General features: G+C 38.7%; 1 protein-coding gene, 2 non-coding genes and 1 pseudogene across 3 annotated transcripts; 2 read left to right on the forward strand and 2 right to left on the reverse strand.

The window, feature by feature from the left end:
* Positions 1-5,002: 5,002 nt before the first annotated feature.
* Positions 5,003-15,507, forward strand: LOC146937386 (uncharacterized; annotated as a pseudogene).
* Positions 5,366-5,472, reverse strand: LOC146937387 (small nucleolar RNA R71). The gene has a single exon (XR_015033642.1). It is a non-coding gene; the product is annotated as a small nucleolar RNA R71 (small nucleolar RNA).
* Positions 15,508-17,173: 1,666 nt separating the features above from the next.
* On the reverse strand, positions 17,174-19,281 carry LOC146937388 (uncharacterized). Its single transcript, XM_085749410.1, has 2 exons — positions 17,608-19,281; positions 17,174-17,343 (listed from the first exon to the last, which is right to left on the reverse strand). The coding sequence occupies exons 1-2, from the start codon at positions 19,184-19,186 to the stop codon at positions 17,174-17,176; spliced, it is 1,749 nt and encodes a 582-aa protein (XP_085605536.1). The 5' UTR covers positions 19,187-19,281.
* An 895-nt stretch (positions 19,282-20,176) lies between these two features.
* Positions 20,177-20,282, forward strand: LOC146937389 (small nucleolar RNA R71). Its single transcript, XR_015033752.1, has one exon. It is a non-coding gene; the product is annotated as a small nucleolar RNA R71 (small nucleolar RNA).
* Positions 20,283-25,783: the final 5,501 nt, after the last annotated feature.

Here is a 25,783-nt window from a genome sequence, read left to right on the forward strand (position 1 = left end):
ATCAAATTTTACGGATTAGTCCGGGTGGAGTAGTTCCGGAATCAAATCCTCTTTCTACCGGTGGAAGGCTTAGCAAGAGCGCACCAGACTCCCTTAGTGAACGTGCGGGTCCCTTACGGCTTACCCCATTTCCCTTGGGAAACCTTCTATACCCATCCTTGGATGGTATACAAAAGACACGACACTTTCTCTTTCTTTCTTGTAATTCTTAGTCTTATGCATGAAGAATAAACTCAAACATGCTCTCTCTCTCTTTTACCTCGGATCCTAAATGATCCATCTAGAAGTAATCTTAATGCTTGCTTATCTTTCTTTGTGAATAGTTATTTAACTTTTCACACTTAGCATAAATACATTCTATGCATAACTATCTAGTTCTCGACAAGCTATGTCGAGGCTCTATATTCTTTCCCTTTCGTAAGGTTTAGCTTGCTACCCGATTCATAATTCTCTCTTTTGATATACTTTGTTAACTTGCAAAATACTTGTTTATTTCTTAAGAAAACATTTAAATACTTATGCCTTGATGCCATGACTTGAGGGGTTTAACATAGTATAAAACTGCTCGAGAAAACTGGACCGAAGTGCGTTAAAAAGGGGCTAAAGCAAGCAAACTACATGATGCCATGCAGTTACTCGCATCTGCGAGTTGTCCTACTCGCACCTGCGAGTTGCTTGCGTACAGCTTCCCTCATTTTGTTGCTAGCTCGCAACTGCGAGCACTTTACTCGCAACTGCGAGCACTTTACTCGCAACTGCGAGTTATGACAGTCCAGACCTGCATAAATGGTGTTTTTGACCAAAATCCTCAAATTCAAGTGACTCAAGGCATAACATGACTCTAATGATAATTTAAAACTTCTAAAACATTTGTATAACAAGTATTTGCAAGCTTGGCAAGTATGGCATAAAATGGGCAACTAAACTTATACTTATAAACCTTAAAATGCATAATTAATCCTTACAAGACAACACATAATCCCAAAGGGTGGGAGCTATCTAAGGAACTCACATAATAAATTTGCACTTGATTCCCCATGCTTCAAGCATCACAACACTTCTCATAACAAAACTCCATCTTGCTTCTTTGCTTCCAAAGCCCCAAGCATCACAATCTTCACTTTAGCTCTCCAATTAAACCTCTAATCATATTCTTGGATTATGAAGGAACCACTTCTTTCACAACTTCATGTTCCAAATCCCAACTCACTAAACCCTAGCTTCTTAACTTATTTTGCTTTCTTTGCTCAAACCAACTTAATCTTGTTGTTTTCTTGCAATTCTAAACTTCATGATCTCTTGCTAGCTCATTCTAATCCAACTCCAAGCTTTTAACCAAAACCCTAATCTCAAAGGAATCTCTTTGTGGGAAAGTAGAGACATCAATCCAAAGCTTCTTGTTGTTCTTGAGAGAGAAGGAGAAGGAAACCATGATGTTTGATCCTTGAGGAAGAAGATTTGATAACATGGTGAGGTAGGGAGAGAAGAGAGGGAACCGATGGAGAAGAGGGAAAGAATAGAAAAGCCTTGCCAACATCTTAGGAGAGAGAATGGAAAAGAGGGAATGGGATATTTTGGTATCCAACACAATTAAATATCCAATTGACGTGCAATTACCAAAATACCCCTGACTTAAGCGTGTTTAAAACGACTCTGATACTTTTCCCGTATAAAGCTGACATCTCATAAAAATATTCCCATTAAACTTCCTTTTAATAATATAGTATCTCCAGGACGATCGACTGATACAGCTCAGACACTGACAGGCGGGATGTTACATTCTACCCTCCTTAAAAAAAATTTCGTCCTCGAAATTTAGAAACTATCTATCCATCTTTGAAACTGAACTTATCTTCTTCGGTTTTCAGTTGAACAAGGTTCATTCATACTCACTCCAAAGGGTTCTTAGTATACTTTCCTTGCCAAACATGTAACTCATTCTTCTTTCTTAATCCGCATAAACGAATATTGTCTCTTCAATCTTAGTACCTTATCAAAATCACAAAACTATCTTGGAACATCGTGATTGATTCTCGCCTTACTCAATATGGTTTGGTTGTCTTGGATCCGCATCTTAACTACTTAGTGTGGCCATCAAATAAGTAACTTATCATTAGAGGAAACACTCAGGATTTGCCTTTTAACTGGGGTCCTGTAGGAATCCAGGTTTGCCCTGCAGTGCTTTCTTGCATATAAAACATCTTATCATATATACATAATCTTTCTTACCACACAATGTGACTTATTCCTCTTACTTATGTTACTTATCTTGATAGTTCCACACATTTCTTATCTCTTTTAAGCTCTTCAGAAACCTTTCTATCTTTTCCCAATCTCCTTGCACCCGAAACCATGGGTAACTCACATAACTTGTCTCGGATAACAAAAGCAATTATTCTGATACATCTGACAATCTATTAACCAATCTTGGTGGTTTACTTTCTCTTAAAACTTTTCCACTAAATCCATTTGCACTTGCATTGAACACTTTAGTACAAATCCAGGTATCCTGTACAATATTGTCATCACACGAACATTACTATTCCTTTTGAAACTTTATCTCCATAATACTTGCATACTTCCGAATACCGCTTCTTGTTAGTTAATAACGATACCTAGTCTTGTACTTTGCTTTAATAATTTCTAAACTTTGGTATATAGGTTCTTGGAACGAACATTTACTTGAATAAAGAAAATATCATTTTGAAACCAAGGTTGTAATGGTACCTCAGAACCACAGGATGAGTGTCTAAATTTTATTAAAAAGGTTTTATAACTCGTCTCAAACTTGTTTATCTCAAGTTGGTCCTGAAGCCTGTACATCTTAAGTGAGCTTGCTCGCTTATGGCGCACCTCGTTGGTTTCATCAATGTTTAATATCATATTTTTAAAACAATTTCGTTCCCAAGTTCCTTAATACTAATTCTCACTTTAAGAAAATTAAAATCATAGCTTGAACTATCCCATCTAGTATCGTCATCATTTAACAAGTTTGATATAGGAGGGTATGTACTTCATCGTGTAAATCTCATGAACCTTAATCCATTATCATTACACATACTCTTCCGGACTAACCAATAGCTCTTCCACTCATTCGACGCCACCAGATAGGTAATCCGATTACTTCATCCGTGGTACTCTAGTCATTCTTGTCTTGCTTAAATGAAGATACATCCTTTATTCTTCTACCTTAATCACCACTAACTGTGTGAGTATCATTACTTACTTAGCATATCGAATATTTCTTCACAACGATTCTTCCTATCAAATCCACATTCCATAACTACCAATTGATTTCCGTTGCGCTACTCTAATTTTCACCGGTTGACTTAAACCAATACTCTATTCTGTTGTGACGAGTGAAACACCACAATCCTGTTTACATCATGATTCCTATCTTCTTGAACTATTCCAAAATCTCCCATGATGTAACCTTTCTTTAATCTTTATCACTGGTTTTGGTAAGACCAACTCACGATAAATTTATCGTATACTCTTATTCTTTCTTGGGAATATACCTTATATTCTTACTGGTTGTTTTTACCTTCTGATAAATGATGAGTCATAGATAGTATTATTTATTGCCTTATCTAGTTTAGTTTTATTTTAGATTTGATTTTATTTTATTGCATTTTATTTTAGTTTAGAATATTTTACTTCAAATTATGTTTTATTTTATTTTAGGAATAAATATATGGTGGAAGGTGCCTTGGAGCAAAAGAAAGAGGACTGGAGCAAATACAGCGCAAGAATATGAAGATACGGGACAAAAATAAGTTCCCCCAAACTCAGAAGCTTGGCACGGCCCGTGCCAGTATGTGGCACGGTCGTGCCCGTCTCCAGGACCTGTTTTGCTGCTTTTCTTCAAGCCCAAGTTACCCTGTTGCAGCTTTACTGTTTTATCCTTTTAGTTGCTTAGTTTCTAAGTCAGATGTAAAGCTATAAATAGAGTAGCTCTCCACCATAAACAATTATGCTTTACTTTGTTTATTTCAATTGCTATTTTAATAAAAGTCTTTATTTTCCCTTTTACTTTCTTTGCAATTTATTTTTACCGTATTTCTCTCTTCTTCCTCCATGTCTACGATGAACATGAGTGAGTAGACTTCCTAGTCTTAGGATTATTGGGGAGTCTAATGACTCAATCTTAAACAAAACATGTCTAAACCCTAATTTCTATGTAATCCTAATTTCTAATCTAGATTCACCGTCTTAACGTGGATTAACAATTATCAAACTGTGGAAGCGAAAGCGGAGGGTTTGATAATCGTTAATCCATCATCCCAAACATCAATTCATAAAGCGAGAGCGAAGTCTTGATGTTGGAACAAGTGAATCTAGACAATAATATCAAAACAGTGAAATAATCTTTGCAATTATTGAGACAAAGAGTAGTTTCAATCCTCTATGCATCTTCTAGTAATCATGTCAGCGAAATAGGCTTGGTTGCTAGAAGTAAACTCTCACCGGATATTCATCGGAAAGGTGAGGGGCTAAGGGAAACCGGTCTTTAGAAATTAGTGTGTAAATCATGAAATTAGATGTTTAGGTTTTGTCTAGTGAAGGATTAGTTATTAAGATGAACCAATGATCCTAAGGCCCTTTATTATTATTGTTTTTACCTTCAGCAATCAAACTCTTTCTTAACAACTTTCTCTTCTCTAATCATTCATTAGAAGTTAATTAAGTTGAACAACTCCCTACCAGAACGATACTCTACTTACTACTATTACTTCGATAGGCCGTGCACTTGCGGTTTGGCCCTATCAAGTTTTTGGCGCCGTTGCCGGGGAGTTAACTAATTTAATTAGCTTTTTCTTAGTGATTAGAATTCTCTCTTCTTTCTCTTTTCTTTTTATTTTTAACTTTTTATTTTTCTGTTATCGTTAACTTCTTGGGTTCTCAACCTTTTATGCGAAGAACTAGAAATCGAGCGGTATTCATACCCGAGATCGAAAGGTTCTTACATAGAAGGAGGAGAGCGGCACAAAATAAAACCACCATGGCCAATCGCACTCTCAAAGAGTATGCAACGCCGTCTACGGCTGAGCCACAAGCTGTTATTGTGTACCCAACGGTTGAGGATGACAATTTTGAAATTAAGCCTGCCCTACTCAACTTGGTGCAGCAAAACCAATTCTCGGGATCCCCCACTGAGGATCCCAATCTTCACATCTCTGTTTTCCTACGAATTAGTGGAACCATGAAGGAGAACCAAGAAGCCGTAAGACTTCATCTCTTTCCCTTTTCCTTAAGGGATAGAGCTAGCGCTTGGTTCCATTCCCTCGAAGTCGGTTCCATTACTTCATGGGATCAGATGAGGCAAGCATTCCTTGCCCGTTTCTTTCCACCATCTAAAACAGCTAAACTTAGAGACCAAATCACGCGGTTCAACCAAAAAGATGGGGAATCTCTCTATGAGGCGTGGGAGCGTTTCAAAGAAATGCTAAGACTTTGTCCCCACCATGGCCTAGAGAAGTGGCTTATAGTCCACACTTTTTATAATGGCTTGTCTTATACCACTAAGATGTCTGTTGATGCAGCTTCAGGTGGAGCACTTATGAACAAGAATTACACGGAGGCGTATGCCTTAATCGAAGACATGGCTCAAAATCACTACAAGTGGACCGACGAGAGAGCCATCACTAGTTCTTCACCCTCCAAAAGGGAGGCAGGTATACACGAAGTCTCTAACTATGACCACCTTGCTTCTAAAATTGATACACTAACTGAAAAACTTGAAAAACTCAATGTTAGTGCTATCAATTCTGCTTCTACTCCTTCTTGTGAAATATGTGGTATAACTGGTCATGCTGGTGTTGATTGCCAACTAGGTAGTGCTATTAACGGTGTTGAGCAAATGAATTATGCTCAATACAACCAAGGGATGAGACAAAATCAAAATTTTTATAAAAACTAAAATCCCTGTGGACAAGTAGCACCACCCGGTTATGCAAACAACCAAAGATTCACTCAGAAGTCCAATTTGGAAATTTTGTTGGAAAATTCTATTGCCAACCAAAACAAACAACTTCAAGAACTTAAAAACCAAACTGGATTTCTGAATGATTCTCTTTCCAAGCTCAATACCAAGGTTGATTCTATTGCTACTCACTCTAAAATGCTTGAAACTCAAATCGCTCAAATAGCCCAACAAGTGGCCACCTCTTCCCAAACACCGGGAGTCTTTCCTGGTCAAACCGAAGCCAATCCCAAAGCCCAAGTTAATGTCATATCTTTTGGGGGTAGTAAGTTAGGCGAAACTTTTACTAAGGTTAAAAATATTGGGAAAGAAAATGTCAAGCCCTTAGGTGATAAAGTTGTGATAGAAGAAGCAAAACCACTTGAAGAAAACAAAACTCCATCCCCCTTAAATCCTGAAAAGCTTAAACTAGAGGGTAAGTTCGAAAAATTTGTTAACATACTTAGGAAGATTTGCATTAAACTTCCCTTTGCTGAAGCTTTGTCTAGGATGCCTCTATATGCCAAGTTTTTAAAGGAAATTTTTTCAAAGAAAAGGGCTATAGAGCATAATGAGACAATAGCCTTGGCTAAGGAAACTAGTGCAATCATCCAAGAAGCACCCCCTAAGCTTAGAGATCCAGGTAGCTTTGCCATACCATGTGAAATTGGAAATGAAACCATAAACAAAGCCTTATGTGACTTAGGAGCCAGTGTTAGTTTGCTGCCTTTGTCTCTTCTAAAAAGGATAGGGATAGGAGAATTGAAACCTACCGAGATGGAATTGAAAATTGCCGATCGTTCTACCATGAAACTTGTAGGATTTGTCGAGGACATACCCGTTAAGATAGAAGGGATATACATCCCCACTGATTTTGTAGTCATTGACATTGAAGAAGACGATGACGTCCCTATAATCCTAGGTAGACCTTTCCTTGCAACTGCAGGAGCTCTCATTGATGTTAAACTTGGTAGGATAGTCTTTCAAGTGAGTGATAAGATGGTAGGATTTGAGTTGGAAAACGTTATGAAAGGTCCCGCTCTTTACTCTTGTTGCATGCTTAACGATCATGTTGTGAAAGAACGTTTTATAGCGTCATCTACACAATATGATATCTTTGATCCATTCTAAGGACTCTTTCTAACCGTCAAGCTAACGACATTAAAAGAGCGCTTCGTGGGAGGCAACCCACGCATTTAATTGCTTTTGTTTTGTTTTTCTTTGTTTTAAGCGTTTTTGTAGGTAATTGTCCAAGTTGATTCGAAAAAGAATGGAAAAATTTTGAAGCCCCAGGACCAGAGAAGAGGCACGGCCCGTGCTAGGTATGGCACGGCCGTGCCAAGTTTTGAAGAAAAAAAAATGATGGATGAAGTCAGAAAGATGGCACGGCCCGTGCCAATAGGTGGCACGGCCGTGCCCGACCTCTTGTTGCCCATATATACAAATTTTTCTTTCTTCTTCCTCATTCACAAACAACAACCCTCTTTCATCTTTCAAACTTCTCTCTAAACCTCCATAACCTTCAAACCTTCAAACCTTCATATCTCCCTCAATTCTTCACCAAACCACTCAATTCTTTCACCAATCAATCATAAACTTCATCCCAAACAAAAACCACCAATCAAAAACATCTTTCATCCATTCAAACCCATAATTCACCAAAACCCTAATCTTTCAAAACCTAACTCAAACACCACAAAACCTTAACCAATCTCCACATCCAAACCAACAAACCTTCCTTAAACATCAACCCCAACCCTAAACCAATCCTTTCCACCAAAAATCCTCCCAAACCCTAAACCTTCAAAACCAATTCCAACAAGGGTAAATGGCTTCAAGAAGAAGTGGTAAAGAACCAGCAAGCTCTCAAGGAGGACCTCCCCCGAAGAAGCAAGCACAAGTGAAGAATCATGGAATAAACTTCAAGAACAATAAGCAACGGGACAGGTATAAAATTCTAATCTCTAAACACTTGCATCCTTCTCGTTATCCTGATCCCAATACTTTAGATGTGTTAGAGCTGTTTGATGATGTTTCTAGGATGATAGGAAAGTTAGGTTGGACTGAATTGCTGAAACCTATGCGGGGTTATGAAAACTTCACTTATGAATTTTTAAGCTCAATTGTTTTCACTAAAGATAAGTTGAATTTTGATAACCCTAACCATAGAGTTGTTTTTTGGTTGATGAATATTGATTATGACATGTCACTTCAGCACTTTTGTGAGGCCTTAGGTTTTGCAAATGAGGGATATATTCATGATCATTGGGATCCTAGCCTAAAACCGGATAACTATGACTTAGGTACCTCCAAAGGGTAATGGCTTGCACTATTTGGGGTAGAACCGAGATAGGAAACACTAGAACCGATGAATTGTTCATGCTATGGGCAATGCTCCACAACCACCCCGTCAATACTTGTTTTTATTTGATTGATTACCTAGACTTTGTCGGCACTAGACCGGCCGGTAGAGGAGACATAGTGGTGGGTGGCATCATTACATATATAGCTAGGTGTTTTGGAGTGGGTGAGAATGAGGGGATCAAGCCAATTGAGGGAAACAATAGGCTTAACATAGAAACCCTTGTTGCTATGAATTTCATCAAACATCGTCCACCTCTCCATTACCAACTTAAGCTAAATATGCCAATTGTGTTTTTATTGCCTAACCCATCTCGGACTACCACCGAGGTGGAAGAAAATTGGTTGTATGTTGATGATGTGCAGGTTCTAGAACAACAAGATGATGAGGGAGAAGGTGCTAACTTGCACCATGATGAAGGAGAAGGTGCTAACTTGCACCAAGAGGGGCACCATGGCCATGCAGCCGGTGAGCTTAATGAAAATCAACGATGGACATGGATTCATAATGAGATTGAGAGGATGAGCACCGAGCAACAAAGGCAAGGTGTTGAAATCTCCGGCCTTCGCAATGAAGTTCAAAGGGGCAACCGTGTCACTAATGAAAATAATGAGATGCTCCGTCGGATGATGCAACACCTCCAACTTCAAGGTCCTCCTTACGGACCTCAATAAACAAATGTGAGCTTTCCCCTTCCTCTCTTCCCTTCTTCTTCTTCCTATCTCTCTCATTCTTCTTCTACTCATCTCTTTCTCCTACACTTCTTCTACTCCTTCTTTCTTCTACTTCTTCTCTTTTAATTTCTTTTTCTTTGAATCATTGAGGACAATGCTTCCCCTAAGTGTGGGGGGGGCCTAATAAAGTGTCTAGAGTCGTAGTGTTCCCAAACTCCCTTGAACTTTATTCTTTTGTTTTGTTTTTATAGCAAGAGGCATAACTAAGTAGCTTGTTTTTAATGTAAATATGGCATGAAATTTTTTGTTTTGTCTCTTCCTTAGGTTGCTTCTTGTACATGAAAGTAGTTTCTTGTGTTTCTTATGTTCTTGCTATACCCATGTCTTGTTTTAATGTGAAAATTCTCCAATGAGAAAAGCACCCGGTTGCAATCCTTGAGTAAATGTATAAATAGGTATTTTAAGGAGCACGTTCTATCTTTAGTGTTGACTTAGACCCTTTAAAGTCTTAAGAGTAAAAGTAGTATAAGTTTGTGTGGGAAAATTAATCAAATTGTTCTTAATTGTTATATTCTTATTAATTTGTTAAATGTTAAATGGGGCAGGAGAATGGCACCAACATGTGGGGGAAAGGACAATTACATCCTAACTTCCTAATTGTGGTGGTGACTCCCTAATTTGAACTTAATGTGAAACAAATTCATCAATGCTAGGGGGGAAGGACAATTACATCCAAAAAGACTTCCTACGCGGAGATGAAACAAATAATAATTTTGCAGCACTGCTTAGGGTGATTTTGAATCTAGGGGGAAAGGACAATTACATCCGAGAAGACTTCCTACGAGGATAGATAGCCCCTAAGCATCTGCAGCCCCTTGTGCTTAATTGTTAATCTAATCTAATTTAACTTAAATTCCCATCACTCTTATATGAAATGAAGAAAGGACTTTTCTCGGTTACTTTAGCACTAGGGATAGAACCTGTTCCTCATAATATCTGTCTTATACAGGAGCAAGAAAAGGGTTGGACTGCACACACACACTCACTTGAGACTTGATGTTGGGAAGAATAGGTTCATGAGAAGTGTTTGAAGTTGTAATTAGTGTACTTGAAGCAAAGCCTTTCTTTTGAGACACATTGTTCTTAATATTGCCATAATCAATCTTTTGTTGCTACTATGTTTGTTGCCTTTTGCTTGAGGACAAGCAAAGATTCAAGTGTGGGGGAGTTTGATGAGTCATAGATAGTATTATTTATTGCCTTATTTAGTTTAGTTTTATTTTAGATTTGATTTTATTTTATTGCATTTTATTTTAGTTTAGAATATTTTACTTCAAATTATGTTTTATTTTATTTTAGGAATAAATATATGGTGGAAGGTGCCTTGGAGCAAAAGAAAGAGGACTGGAGCAAATACAGCGCAAGAATACGAAGATACGGGACAAAAATAAGTTCCCCCAAACTCAGAAGCTTGGCACTGCCCGTGCCAATATGTGGCACGGCCGTGCCCGTCTCCAGGACCTGTTTTGCTGCTTTTCTTCAAGCCCAAGTTACCCTGTTGCAGCTTTACTGTTTTATCCTTTTAGTTGCTTAGTTTCTAAGTCAGATGTAAAGCTATAAATAGAGTAGCTCTCCACCATAAACAATTATGCTTTACTTTGTTTATTTCAATTGCTATTTTAATAAAAGTCTTTATTTTCCCTTTTACTTTCTTTGCAATTTATTTTTACCGTATTTCTCTCTTCTTCCTCCATGTCTACGATGAACATGAGTGAGTAGACTTCCTAGTCTTAGGATTATTGGGGAGTCTAATGACTCAATCCTAAACAAAACATGTCTAAACCCTAATTTCTATGTAACCCTAATTTCTAATCTAGATTCACCGTCTTAACGTGGATTAACAATTATCAAACTGTGGAAGCGAAAGCGGAGGGTTTGATAATCGTTAATCCATCATCCCAAACATCAATTCATAAAGCGAGAGCGGAGTCTTGATGTTGGAACAAGTGAATCTAGACAATAATTGCAAAACAGTGAAATAGTCTTTGCAATTATTGAGACAAAGAGTAGTTTCAATCCTCTATGCATCTTCTAGTAATCATGTCAGCGAAATAGGCTTGGTTGCTAGAAGTAAACTCTCACCGGACTTTCATCGGAAAGGTGAGGGGCTAAGGGAAACCGGTCTTTAGAAATTAGTGTGTAAATCATGAAATTAGATGTTTAGGTTTTGTCTAGTGAAGGATTAGTTATTAAGATGAACCAATGATCCTAAGGCCCTTTATTATTATTGTTTTTACCTTCAGCAATCAAACTCTTTCTTAACAACTTTCTCTTCTCTAATCATTCATTAGAAGTTAATTAAGTTGAACAACTCCCTAGCGGAACGATACTCTACTTACTACTATTACTTCGATAGGCCGTGCACTTGCGGTTTGGCCCTATCAATAAACTCATTATTCTAAAGCTTATTTCCGAGCAACCTTGACTTAAAGAACTTATTTTGATTCTTGGTGTACCTTCTTGCTACTACATATTCACTATTTTCATGAGTCGTCTTCACGACTTCCCATGGTAGACTCCTCTTGCTCTCGGCTTACCCTCCTCGAACTTTTAACCTTGTATCTTCGGATTCTACATTTTGTTTAATCATTCTTATGCTTGCTCGTTAGTCCTTCTTTTAAAGAAAATTTTATAAACTAGCACATGGGTCATTGACGTTGACGATTCTTTACTATTAAAACATATACTAAACCAAGGTCCCATTTGTTACTCTAAAACCACGGAATAAGTTGATAACACTCAGGTGTCATCAAATCTTAATTCTAGTGAGTTTAGTCCACTCCACGCGAGTTGTAACAAATTGGTACCTACAAAATTTAAATTTTTAAATTTCAAAAATGTCAACTTCTATCACCCATATGTATATATCTTTCTAAAATCATATAAAATTTACGCTTTAACATCGTAACGAGCCTTAGCAAGTCAATTAAACAAAACATAGATTCAGAGGATACTCTTAGTTCCACAAAATGAGAACCTTGCGCGTTCATGTAACCCTTCGCCACTTAACTTCTTACTTCATGTCTTCACATCCGTGACGTCCATTCTAAATACCGGAACCTCTAAACTCTTAGTCTAAGCTCCTTCATATCTCTTGTCACATTAACTTCCTAATTTACCTTAAACCGAATCAATTTCCGTGGATGATTGCCCATGCCTTTTTCCTTTGAAACTTTAGGGTGTGATATGCATTTATTACTTGACGTCATAAAAAGATTTTCGTGATACAAAAGGATTATGAAAACAACCCCCCAATAGTCGAAGAAACCCTGGAGATGAAATAACAGTTTTTGGAAAATAGGAAATCCCATTCCAGGTCTGCTATTGGTGAGTTTTCTCTAATTCAATTCTCTGAAAAAAAAAATATACTTTACATACCAATATAATTTCAAGTAATCCAATGCACATCAGTCACTCCTAACATCGTAAAATATTTTTTTCATCTATGCATGGCAAGCATCAACCTAATTCGATACAATTTTCGGTACATTGGAAATTAATGCATTAGTCCTGATGACATAAAATTCCTCGCTTAAATTCTTAACTTCTTCCGCTACAAGTAGCTTCTCTCTTTGCATGTTGCTTAACACAATCTTCCGAACACTAGAACCTTCTCCACTCTGAGCATACAAAATCTTAATTTCTATCACGTAACCACTTCTTGAGAGCTTACTAACTTCGTCAACATACGTCGACTTCTTTTCATCTTAAAGCCTTGCGCTTACGTCTCAGGATTAATTCCTTTCTCCCAACGACTCTTGCTGACGCTTCCGATCATACTTGGTTATATCTAACTTCTTCACTTACGGGTATATGAATTATCCTTAACACCTTACCCAACGTCGTCAGGATATTCCTTCTCCTCATTATCTTACATTCCCGGAGGATTCATACTTCTACTTACTTAGTTCACCGGCCACCTTCTGGTACGATCAACCTCTTACTAGCACTCATTCCGAGTTCTTACTTCTGATCTTACACTTTCCAGTGCATCTCCTTCTTATACTTCGTTCCTCCTAGGGCCTATTCAGCTCTCAGGCATCCATTCTAATCGTCAAATGTTAAATTGAGTTGATCAGGCTCAGCTAACAATAACAACTAGAACATTTACCCGGAACCCAATGGTCCCACTACCTTTGTTGTAACTTAATGACCCAAGGCACGATCTGAATCGACCTGCTCTGATACCAAATGTAACACCCATACTAGACTTATCTAGAAAGTCTAGTACGTGCGTTATCTTTAGTACTGGATTCATTAAAAATTTACAACATAAAAACTTCGGATGAATAATCTTATACAACAAATGTGTTTGTACAATATATTACAACTCTACTTTTGATAAAGTATACTATATGCAACCTTGATTATCCAAACATCCTGCAGCGGTACAAACGAACACTTGTCGCGATATCCACCCGGCTACTAGCTTGCAAATCCAACCTGTTTATCTGAAACGAATAAGGATTGGGATGAGACATAATGTCTTAGTGAGTTCCACCTAATCCTAGGCTATAGGTAACCTCAGGGGAAACATACGGTCACCACGTGTCTAAAATACAACCTGCCGGTTGATTATACGTGTGTGGGGACATGCTTTCTTAGACGGTTGTGCATACTAAGGCCGTCATAATATTCTTAACTTGTTATAGGCTTCTCATCTTACACGTGTCATGGCGGTTAAGGGGAAACTAGAACCGCAAATGCCAAGATACTATCTACGCATCAAGGCCTTAACTTGCTAAAGTCATGACACGACTCTAAACGGGACGATAAAGGGGAAACCTAAGATCGTCGTCGGTATAACTCTCTTTACTTGCTTACTTACTTACTTGAATAAGTTGTATCTATCTTAATCTTGTCACAAAAGTGACTCTTTCTAGCTTGCTAGTTCTTGACTATCTTTTCTTTTATTCTTTCTAATTCTTGACAGTCTATGCCAAGGCTCTATGACATAACACATAAACGTATGATAAATATGCATAGTCAACTTCATTGATTATGTTAGCGTTGAACAAACAATTATCTTGAATCAAATTTTACGGATTAGTCCGGGTGGAGTAGTTCCGGAATCAAATCCTCTTTCTACCGGTGGAAGGCTTAGCAAGAGCGCACCGGACTCCCTTAGTGAACGTGCGGGTCCCTTACGGCTTACCCCATTTCCCTTGGGAAACCTTCTATACCCATCCTTGGATGGTATACAAAAGACACGACACTTTCTCTTTCTTTCTTGTAATTCTTAGTCTTATGCATGAAGAATAAACTCAAACATGCTCTCTCTCTTTTACCTCGGATCCTAAATGATCCATCTAGAAGTAATCTTAATGCTTGCTTATATTTCTTTGTGAATAGTTATTTAACTTTTCACACTTAGCATAAATACATTCTATGCATAACTATCTAGTTCTCGACAAGCTATGTCGAGGCTCTATATTCTTTCCCTTTCGTAAGGTTTAGCTTGCTACCCGATTCATAATTCTCTCTTTTGCCATACTTTGTTAACTTGCAAAATACTTGTTTATTTCTTAAGAAAACATTTAAATACTTATGCCTTGATGCCATGACTTGAGGGGTTTAACATAGTATAAAACTGCTCGAGAAAACTGGACCGAAGTGCGTTAAAAAGGGGCTGACGCAAGCAAACTACATGATGCCATGCAGTTACTCGCATCTGCGAGTTGTCCTACTCGCACCTGCGAGTTGCTTGCGTGCAGCTTCCCTCATTTTGTTGCTAGCTCGCAACTGCGAGCACTTTACTCGCAACTGCGAGTTATGACAGTCCAGACCTGCATAAATGGTGTTTTTGACCAAAATCCTCAAATTCAAGTGACTCAAGGCATAACATGACTCTAATGATCATTTAAAACTTCTAAAACATTTGTATAACAAGTATTTGCAAGCTTGGCAAGTATGGCATAAAATGGGCAACTAAACTTATACTTATAAACCTTAAAATGCATAATTAATCCTTACAAGACAACACATAATCCCAAAGGGTGGGAGCTATCTAAGGAATTCACATAATAAATTTGCACTTGATTCCCCATGCTTCAAGCATCACAACACTTCTCATAACAAAACTCCATCTTGCTTCTTTGCTTCCAAAGCCTCAAGCATCACAATCTTCACTTTAGCTCTCCAATTAAACCTCTAATCATATTCTTGGATTATGAAGGAACCACTTCTTTCACAACTTCATGTTCCAAATCCCAACTCACTAAACCCTAGCTTCTTAACTTCTTTTGCTTTCTTTGCTCAAACCAACTTAATCTTGTTGTTTTCTTGCAATTCTAAACTTCATGATCTCTTGCTAGCTCATTCTAATCCAACTCCAAGCTTTTAACCAAAACCCTAATCTCAAAGGAATCTCTTTGTGGGAAAGTAGAGACATCAATCCAAAGCTTCTTGTTGTTCTTGAGAGAGAAGGAGAAGGAAACCATGATGTTTGATCCTTGAGGAAGAAGATTTGATAACATGGTGAGGTAGGGAGAGAAGAGAGGGAACCGATGGAGAAGAGGGAAAGAAGAGAAAAGCCTTGCCAACATCTTAGGAGAGAGAATGGAAAAGAGGGAATGGGATATTTTGGGATCCAACACAATTAAATATCCAATTGACGTGCAATTACCAAAATACCCCTGACTTAAGCGTGTTTAAAACGACTCTGATACTTTTCCCGTATAAAGTTGACATCTCATAAAAATATTCCCATTAAACTTCCTTTTAATAATATACTATCTCCGGGACGATCGACTGATACAACTCAGACACTGACAGGCGGGATGTTACACTTTTTCCCCCGGCGGATTTATAATCCATGTTAAGGGCTTTAATAGCCCAATACGCTTTATGCTCAAGTTCCACCGGAAGATGGCAAGACTTCCCATATACTAGTTTGAAAGGTGTAGTCCAAATAGGCGTCTTGTAGGCAGTTCTATAAGCCCAGAGTGCATCATCAAGCTTGGCGGCCCAATCATTCCTAGAAGTTGAGACAGTTTTCTCAAGGATGGACTTACTTTCTCGGTTAGAGACTTCCACTTGGCCGCTTGTTTGTGGATGATACGGGGTTGCGACTTTGTGTTTCACTCCATACTTCTGAAGCAAATTTTCAAGTTGCCTCGAGATGAAGTGAGATCCACCATCAATTATGACCAGCCTTGGGACTCCAAATCTAGGGAAGATTATTTTCTTAAACATTTTAATCACAAATCGTGTATCATTGGTAGGAGAGGCCATGGCCTCGATCCATTTTGACACATAGTCCACTGCGACGAGTATGTATTGGTTTCCCCTGGAGGACGGGAAGGGTCCCATGAAGTCAATGCCCCACACATCAAAGATTTCGACCTCTAGGATGTTCTTAAGTGGCATCTCATGCCTTTTGGAGATTTTACCGGTGCGCTGGCACTGGTCACATCTCACAACGAACGCGTGGACATCCTTAAAGATATTAGGCCAGTAGAGTCCTGCTTGGAGGATCTTGTAGGCCGTTTTGGACGTGCTGGCGTGCCCACCATAGGCGGACGCATGACAATGGGTAAGGACACTCTCGACCTCTTCCTCTGGAATGCAACGACGGAAGATACCGTCTGCGCCTCGCTTGAAAAGGAGGGGCTCATCCCAATAACATTGCTTTAGATCATTGAAGAAATTTTTCTTCCGCTGATAGTCTATGTCCGGGGGTAGGACCCCAGCGGCAAGGTAGTTGACAAAGTCAGCATACCAGGGTGCCACAGTCTTTACGGACGCTATCAGCCTATCATCAGGGAAAGAGTCATCTAAAGGTAACTCCTCTCGCTTGAGGCCACTCAACCTAGACAAATGGTCTGCTACCACATTCTCTGTTCCTTTTTTATCACGAATCTCAAGATCAAACTCTTGTAGTAGCAGAATCCATATAATCAACTTGGGCTTTGCGTCTTTTTTACTCAGCAGATACCTTATGGCGGCATGGTCAGTGTAGACATTAATTTTCGAACCTACCAAGTAAGATCGAAATCTGTCAATAGCATAGACAATGGCCAAAAGCTCTTTCTCAGTAGTAGCATAATTTATTTGAGCTTCATCTAAGGTTCTGCTGGCATAATAGATCACATGCATCTTTTTATCCTTCCGTTGTCATAAGACAGCACCTACTGCATAATCGCCCGCATCGCACATAATCTCAAAGGGAAGACTCCAATCTGGAGGTTGCATTATAGGTGCAGAGATTAGTGCTTGCTTGAGCTTGTGGAAAGACTCAAGGCATTGTTCATCAAAGATGAACTCTACGTCCTTCATGAGCAAGCCTGTAAGAGGCTTAGTTATCTTAGAGAAGTCCTTAATGAAACGCCGGTAAAAACCAGCGTGACCCAGAAAGCTTCAGACTTCTTTCACTGTGGTGGGATGTGTTAGCCTCTCAATCACTTCGATCTTTGCTTTGTCAACCTCTATTCCTCGTTCTGACACTACGTGTCTGAGGACTATGCCTTCCTTTACCATGAAATGGCATTTTTCCTAGTTCAGCACTAGGTTGACTTTTACACATCGTTCTAGAACTTTGTCCAAATTACTCAGACAACCCTCAAAGCTTGGCCCGCATACTGAAAAGTCATCCATGAAGACTTTTATAATGTCCTCTAAGAAATCTCCAAAGATTGCCATCATGCATCTCTGAAAGGTGGCGGGCGCATTGCATAGCCCGAAAGGCATTCGCCGATAGGCAAATGTTCCATAAGGGCATGTGAAGATCGTCTTTTCTTGGTCACTCGGGTGGATAGGGATCTGAAAGAATCCCGAGTAACCATCAAGATAGCAGAAATGGGAATGCTTAGCTAGGCGCTCAAGCATTTGGTCTATGAACGGGAGAGGGAAGTGGTCTTTCCTTGTGGCCTTGTTCAATTTCCTGTAGTCTATACACATACGCCATCCAGTGGTTGTACGTGTGGCCACAGACTCTCCCTTTTCATTCTTCAACACTGTCATCCCTCCTTTCTTTGGTACTACATGAACTGGACTCACCCACTTGCTGTCAGAGATGGGGTATATCACCATGGCATCCAGAAGCTTCAGTACTTCTTTTTTAACAACCTCACTCATGTTCGGGTTCAGCCTTCTTTGATGTTCTCTAGAGGGTTTGTAGTCCTCTTCAAGTAAAATTTTATGCATACAAATTGAATGGCTAATACCTTTGAGGTCATCAATTGAGTACCCTATAGCTTCCGGGTATTTTCTTAATCCAGCAAGTAATTTCTCAGTTTCAGCCTCTCCTAAGTCGGCACTCACAATGACTGGTCGGTTAGGTCCTAGAAATTCATACCTAAGGTTTTTAGGTAACTCTTTCATTTCGACTTTCGACTGCTCTTGAGTCGGAGCAGGAAGAAGGGTGAGGCATTCATTTTGATAAACCGGATTTATATCCAATTCTTCTTGATGAGGACTTACCTCTTCTACCTCAGTTTCAGTCAAGGACACGTCCATTTCCTTAGTGGGAGGTGGTCCTGACGCATGCTCCTTAATGCATTCATCAACTATATCAACTAAGCAAGCTGTGTCATTAATGGAGGGGTTTTTCATGAATTTAGACAAGATGAACTCGATCTTTTCATCCCCAACCTCAAAGGTAAGTTTTCCTTTCTTTACATCTATGATAGCACCAGCCGTAGCTAGGAAAGGTCTGCCTAAGAGGATTGGGATAGACGAGTCTTCAGTGATGTCCATTACCACAAAGTCGGTGGGAATGTACAACTGGCCGATTCTCAACGGTACATCCTCCAAAATTCCTATCGGGTACTTGATAGATCGATCAGCCAGTTCTAGAGACATCCTGGTCGGTTTTAGCTCTCCAAGGTTGAGTCTCTCGCAGATGGAAAGGGGCATAAGACTCACACTAGCACCCAAATCACAGAGTGCTTTATCAATGACGTAGTTGCCAATAACACAAGGAATTGAAAAACTCCTTGGATCTTTCAATTTGGGTGGCATCTTATTCTGGATGATAGCGCTACACTCTTCAGTGAGTGCTACGGTATCATCGTCATCGATTTTTCTCTTATTTGTCAAAATATCTTTTAGAAACTTGGCATAAGAGGGCATTTGGGTGATTGCCCCTGTGAAAGGGATATTTACGTGGAGCTTCTTCAGGAGCTCCATGAATTTCTTAAACTGACCCTCACTCTTTGACTTAGCAAGTCTTTGTGGGAATGGGATTGGAGCTTTGTAGGGGGTGGAGGTACATAGGGTTTCTCTTTTTCTTCCTCCACTCCCTCCTTTCTCTCTGAGATTTCCTCACTTTCAATTGGCACCGACTCTTTTAGAGTGCCTTCCTTCTCACTAGGGTTCCCTAACTCTTTTCCACTACGCAAGGTAACAGCATTCAGCTCCCCTTTTGGGTTTCGTTGAGGTTGCGTAAGGAAAGTTCTTGAAGGTGCAGTTGCTCGTTGTTGGGCCACTTATGCAATTTGCGTTTCCAACATTTTGTTATGAGTGGCCAACGTGTCAACTTTAGATGCAAGCTGCTTAATCATTTCATCCGTGTGAATGTTTTGATTCAGGAACTCCTTGTTTTGTTGGGACTGTGACATGAAGAAATTTTCCATCATCAGTTCTAGGTTAGACTTTTGAGGAGCAACAGAGGCTCCTCTTTGACCTTGGAAACCGGGGGGTGCAATGGGTGCAGGATTCTGCGCATAGGTGGGACTATTATTTTTATTTGGGAAATTAGGATTTCTTTGCCCGTATGGGTTCCCATGCGCGTAGTTTGCCTGATCCGTACCGACTAACAGATGACACTCAGTAGGGGTGTGTCCAGGTGTCCCGCAAATCTCACAGTTAGGGGCCACAACGGCCACAGGGGCAGGTGGAGTGATGGTTAGACTATCTATCTTTTTATATAGCGCATCAACGTTAGCGCTCAGATGATCAAAACTGCTAACCTCGTACATCCCTGCCTTGGGCTGGCCTTTTTCAGCCAGAGCGCGTTCGCTCCCCCATTGGTAATGGTTCTGGGCCATATCATCGATCAGGCCCCAAGCCTCAGCAAACAGCTTGTTCATTAGAGCTCCTCCCGCAGCAGCATCAATAGTCATCCTTGTGTTATACAGGAGACCATTGTAAAAGGTATGGATGATCAGCCACTTTTCCAACCCATGATGCGGGCAAGCTCTCAAAAGATCCTTGTATCTCTCCCACGCTTCAAAGAGCGATTCTCCGTCTGTCTGCCTAAAGCAGGTAATTAGGTTCCTCAATTATGCCGTTTTGCTCGGCGAGAAATACCTAGCGAGGAACGCCTTTTTTAATTCATTCCATATCGTTATGGAATTTGACGGTAGGGAATTAAGCCATGCGCTGGCTCTGTCCCTGAGGGAGAAAGGGAATAAACGTAAACGAATGGCTTCAAGGTTGACGCCATTCACTTTCAGCATCTCAGTGAACCGCACAAAGGTAGCAAGGTGCAAGTTCGGGTCCTCCGTTGGGTTTCCAAAGAACTGATTTTGCTGAATTATCTGCACTAAAGAGGGCTTGAGCTCGAAGTTATTCGCCGCAATGGCAGGGCGAACAATGCTCGTATGAGGCTCCTCCTCAGAGGGCACAGCGAAATCCTTCAGTGGCCGGTTATCGTTGTTGTTGTCGCCCATTTCTGATTGAGTCTCAGACTGCGACGGGGTATCGAATAACAATCGGCGCCAAGCTCGAAAGTAGCGCTCAATTTCGTCAACGTAGCTGACTAGATTTTCGGCACTTCGGGTTTTTCGCATGCAAAGTTTTTTTTTTAAAATAAATAAAAGGGCCTTAGTATAAACGGTGTAACAACGGAGTAGCGATATCGCCAAAAATTGGTCCCCGGCAACGCGCCAAAAACTTGATAGGTCCGCAAGTGCACGGAAATATCGGTTTTAGTATAAAAGATGTCGAATCCCACAGAGACCAATGTCAAGTACCGTTATCTATTGTCACGTTGTTTATCTAAGGCGATGCTAATTAATTTGGTTGCAAAATTGGGAAAATAACTTGTTTTTAATTACTTTTAAAGACAAGAGACCGGAATATAATTCATGTCGACCGTTGATGCTTGCTAAATTGTATTTTATTATTGTAACATGACAATATTTTCGCGCATAAAAAGAATTAAATTAAAGGGGTCGTCAGCTTTCGCGTGTACGACACCGAATTTTGACTTTGTAATCTATTCGACCGCTTTCGCGTGTACGCCTTACAACGTCAAAACTACGTTTGAAAAATAATCAATTTTTGCTTGAAAAGTTATTTTTAGTAGAAATGTAATTTAAAGGTTACGTTGGCTTTCGTACATCCGGAACCGTATTTTAAACTCATAGACGCCAGCTTTCACGTGTACGGGTACAAGTTTAAAGTAGCATTTTTGAAAATTAGTATTTCTAAATTAATTAAAGAAAACGATTTCGCTGTATTTCAAAACCAATTTCTGAATATTCTACAGTCAGATACAGGTTTCACTCTTTCGATATGAAACCGGTATCACTTTATTTCAGCTTTCGCTGTGAATATTTATCCTTAAAAATCAGAATTTTCAGACTTAAAAAACAATTCTTGTTACAATCTATAATCATACAAATTAACAGAGCATCATTGGTACAACGTTCATCATATTTCGGACTCTATAGAAATCTACTCAGACATGGTATATATAATAAATGAACAATTATGCACGCTAATCATTATAATTGAAACAGAGAAGCAAAAGAACATAATAAATGAATTGAAGCTAAGTAAATAAGAACCTGGCAATAGTTGGAATCTTTAATTGAGTACAATTTCCACTGCCACAATTGAAAACTATGCCAATGTAATTGAAACAGAACAGCCGCAGCAAGTGAACACAGGGGAATAGCAGCAACAATCAGCAATTGTGATGAAATACATTAACTAGCCACGCAGCACTCACGGAACCAGATGCAACGATATTTGATTCAGAATTGGAATTTAAAGAAGAAGGTGCATCAATATAAAATAAGGGAATATAAACTACACACTAATTGTGTTTCCGTAGCAGTGCCATTGTGTCAAGGGAATTGTAAAAGTAAAAGTAACGATGGATAATTTAAATGGATTGGGAATTGGAAATTGAATAACACGTAACAACAGCAAACAAAGGGAAAAATATGAATCGGAATTGACTCAATAATAATAATAATATAGAAGTTCTACAATACGATAGTAGAAAACAAATGAAAACTTACACTACAAGAAATCTTGCGTTTTGCCAGGGAATAATGCCAGGAGCATCAGCTCCTGGCAAATATGCCAGGAGTAATGCCAGGGAAACCCCTGGCAAATTGCAATTACAAACTGGACCATAAGCAGGGGCAAACCCCAGGCAAAGTGCAGTAACCCCTGGCAAATTTTGGGCGGGAAAATTTAATTCAAATTTGAGCCCCTAAAGTCAAGGGAATCTCTGCATTATGCAGAAGATTTGACAAAATTCTGAAAAGTTGACATGCCAGGGGCTCAACCCCTAGCAAAATGCACAATTTCGTGGCAAATTACTGACACCTTTTTTTTTAGGCCTGCGACTACTCAATTGTATTGGAGACCGAGCCTTGCTAGGGGTTGCTCCTGGCTGGGCTCCTGGCAAATTGCAGATCTATAATTTCTACAAAAACAACACCGTTCCATTCATTCATTGAAACACCCCTGTCTCACTTAGAAAATTTTCCTCTTCTCATTTCTTCTTTCTCTCTAATACATTCATTTTCTATTTTCTAATTTTGAGGTAAAAAATTGTTTTGTTATAATTGTATTATTTTTACAATAAATTTTATACTCACTTATTTACTTATTTTTTTCTTGTTTGCTGCATCAGTGTTGTATCTCATTTGCCAAAGTAATTTCCACTGCCTCCTGTGAAGCTTGCTCTTGGATTTGTTTGTTGTTCCTCTTTGACAGGTTCATATAAGTGTGTTGTGTTGATTATGTACAAAATAAAAGGATTTTATTGTGTTGATTTTTTTCTGGCCGAAAAAATAAATAAATGTGGTGTTGTATGTGTTGAATTATTTTTCCTTATATGATCTGTTCCAAAAAATAGATTTGTTATGCTGTCTTGATTTTTTTATTCCTCATAAGATCTTTTATTTTGATTTTTTTGTTCCTCATAAGATCTTTTATTTTATGTTATGTTGTGTATGCATGTATGCTGCTGCTGATTGTTGAAATGAGAAATAAGGTTACTCTTGATATAAAACTTTGGAAATAGTAATTAGAAATGAGAAATAAGGTTACTCTAGTCTAATAAAAAAAATTAATACGATTTTTTTAAGGTAATTTTTTATTTAAGACAAATTATTATAAGGTTGCTCTTGATATAAAACTTTGGAAATAATAATTAGAAATAAAAAATAAGAAATTCTTTTTTATTAGTTTGTAAATTTAAATTAATTTGTAAAACTGTTTTTAAAGTAATTTAAACTGTTATTTTAATTATTAAATTTTAATATTTTGATTTTTTAAACAACTAAAAAAACTTTTTTTTATTAAAAAATTCGTACTCATTTTGCCAGGGGTAAACCCCTGGCAATTTTCCTGGCATGGTCTGAAAATGACAGATGTGATCTCTGCAAAAGCCTGCATGTGCCAGAGTACATCAGAAAAGCCTGCATGCATGTGACACATTTTGCCAGGGTTTATGCCAGGGTTTGTGCCAGGAGCGCATTTTGCCAGGAGCTAAACCCCTGGTAGGACAATTTGCGATGAGCGGATTTGCTAATGATTCTGCTCCTGGCAAAACCCCTGGCAAACGTCCATTTGCCAAGGCTTTTTGCATTTTACCAGGGATTCTGCCCCTGGCAAAATGCAATATTTCTTGTAGTGTTAATCACTAAATTTCTCTCTAAAAATGCTTGGTCCACTAAACTGATTCTTGAAGGTCTCTTTTATAGCCTTGAATCTGCCATTGAATCCTCAAACTTGTGCCCAAAGATGTGGGAATTGTTTTGGATGAAATCTCCAGTTTTGGAAGGAAGACTAGTTATTTTGTTCCCTCAACGCGTTTCCTTCATCTGATTTGGATGTGACGTCAGCATGATGTCAATAACCTTGGTGATGGGTTGTACTAGCTCAAGTTGCTCTTTGCACCTCCTTCTTTCATTCTTTTACTTTTGACACCCTCGGTACCTGAAACACAACGAAATACTAGCCAGAAGACAAGCAAAACACAATAAACGACCCCAAAATAAATAAAAATTAAACTATTTAGACCATGTATTTTGCGTGTTATCAATTCCACTACCATTATATCACCCTTATCATCCGGTTTCTTTTATACAAGATAATCAAGCAAATAATAGCAAATTTTAATATGATGGTTATAAAGCATAGCCCACAATATAAACAGCTCAATAGTCCTCATCATTCCCTACCTCTTTCCTACTCTATATGGTGTCATAACCCTTTGATGGTACCTAAGCACGGGGTTGTGTTATTCAATAGCCTAATCACATTATTCTCTATTCCTAGTCTATCTATAACATTAACATCAAGGTACCTGCAAGTAGAGATAGTTCTAGAGATTAGAGATTTATACCTATTCCTTTGCTCGGGATCCTTTAATTTGATCCTAAGATAGCGGGCTATTGATTGCTTCTTGCACCACTTCCGGAGTCTTCAATCTCCTTACCTTTCCTCTTGGATGCCATTGACCTAGTTGACTTTGTTTTGGTTTGGGTTAAGGTTAGGTTTTGTGTGAAAGGTTGGTTTAGTGATGGGGTTGGGGTTTAAGGAAGGTTTTTAAGTTTATTGATGAAGATTGGTGAAGAAATTGAAGAGAGTTATGGAGGAAGGATGAAAGAGGTTATTTTGTTTAAATAAGGAAAAAAAATAAAAAAATGATAAAAAAAAATTTTCAAATTTTTTTTTTTTTGCTGAAAAGTTGGCACGGCCGTGCCAAGCTTCTGGAAAGAGCCAATTTTTTTTTTTGGGGATTTTTTTTTTGGTTTGGTTTCTGGTCAACAACTTCAACTTTCTTTTACTTTTTTGCATCATATTTGGACAAATACCTACAAAACAAATTAAAATAACACAAAACAAAAATAAAAGCAATAAAAATCATCGGTTGCCTCCCACGAAGCGTTCGTTTAGAGTCATTAGCTTGACGGTTAGAAAGTGGTTTATCTATCCTATACCCAATATTTCAGAAAGGGACAATGGCATCAAACTAACATTCTCTCCCAAATCACACATGGCTTTTTCTATACTTTCACAAGGTAGGGAAAAGCTTCCTAAATTCTTAAGTTTAGGTGGCAATTTGTTTGGAAGTATTTCAATAAATTTTCTAAACTGCTCATCTAACTTGGACTCATCAAACCCTTGTGTTAATGGAATTTCATGCTCATGAGATGGTGAAACAAGTGACTTTTCATTCTCTCCTATGGCTTTCTCACTTTGAGGCTCATCACTCCCTATCTCTCCTTCATTGTTCTTAACTTTCACAATGGGGTCCTCTAATTGTTTACCATCCCTAACGGTAATAACACTTATATGTTTTTTTGGGTTTGTTTTCGGTTTGGTTTAGGAGGATTGAGAGGAAGTAGCCACTAGTTGGGGCACTTGAGAAGTCTGAGTCTCAAGCATCTTACTGTGAGTAACTATGGAGTCTTCTTTTGATGTAAGTTTGGCAAGAGAGTCCTTCAAAAAATCAGTTTGATTTTTAAGCTCTTGGAGCTGCTAGGATTGATTTTTACAATAATTTTCTAAAAAAAGTTCCAAGCTGGATTT

Source organism: Medicago sativa, chromosome 3 (assembly GCF_051527215.1).
Source record: "Medicago sativa cultivar Bolivia chromosome 3, Bolivia_mono, whole genome shotgun sequence".
NCBI lineage: Eukaryota > Viridiplantae > Streptophyta > Magnoliopsida > Fabales > Fabaceae > Medicago > Medicago sativa.

Bases quoted from the DNA above. Each gene is read 5' to 3' on its own strand.
- LOC146937388 (XM_085749410.1), bottom strand. From the start codon at position 19,186: ATGGAGCTCCTGAAGAAGCTCCACGTAAATATCCCTTTCACAGGGGCA. The intron at 17,344-17,607 runs GTAATTTGGACA...AGCCTCTTACAG, and splicing joins AAGCTTTGAGGGTTGTCTGA to GCTTGCTCATGAAGGACGTA.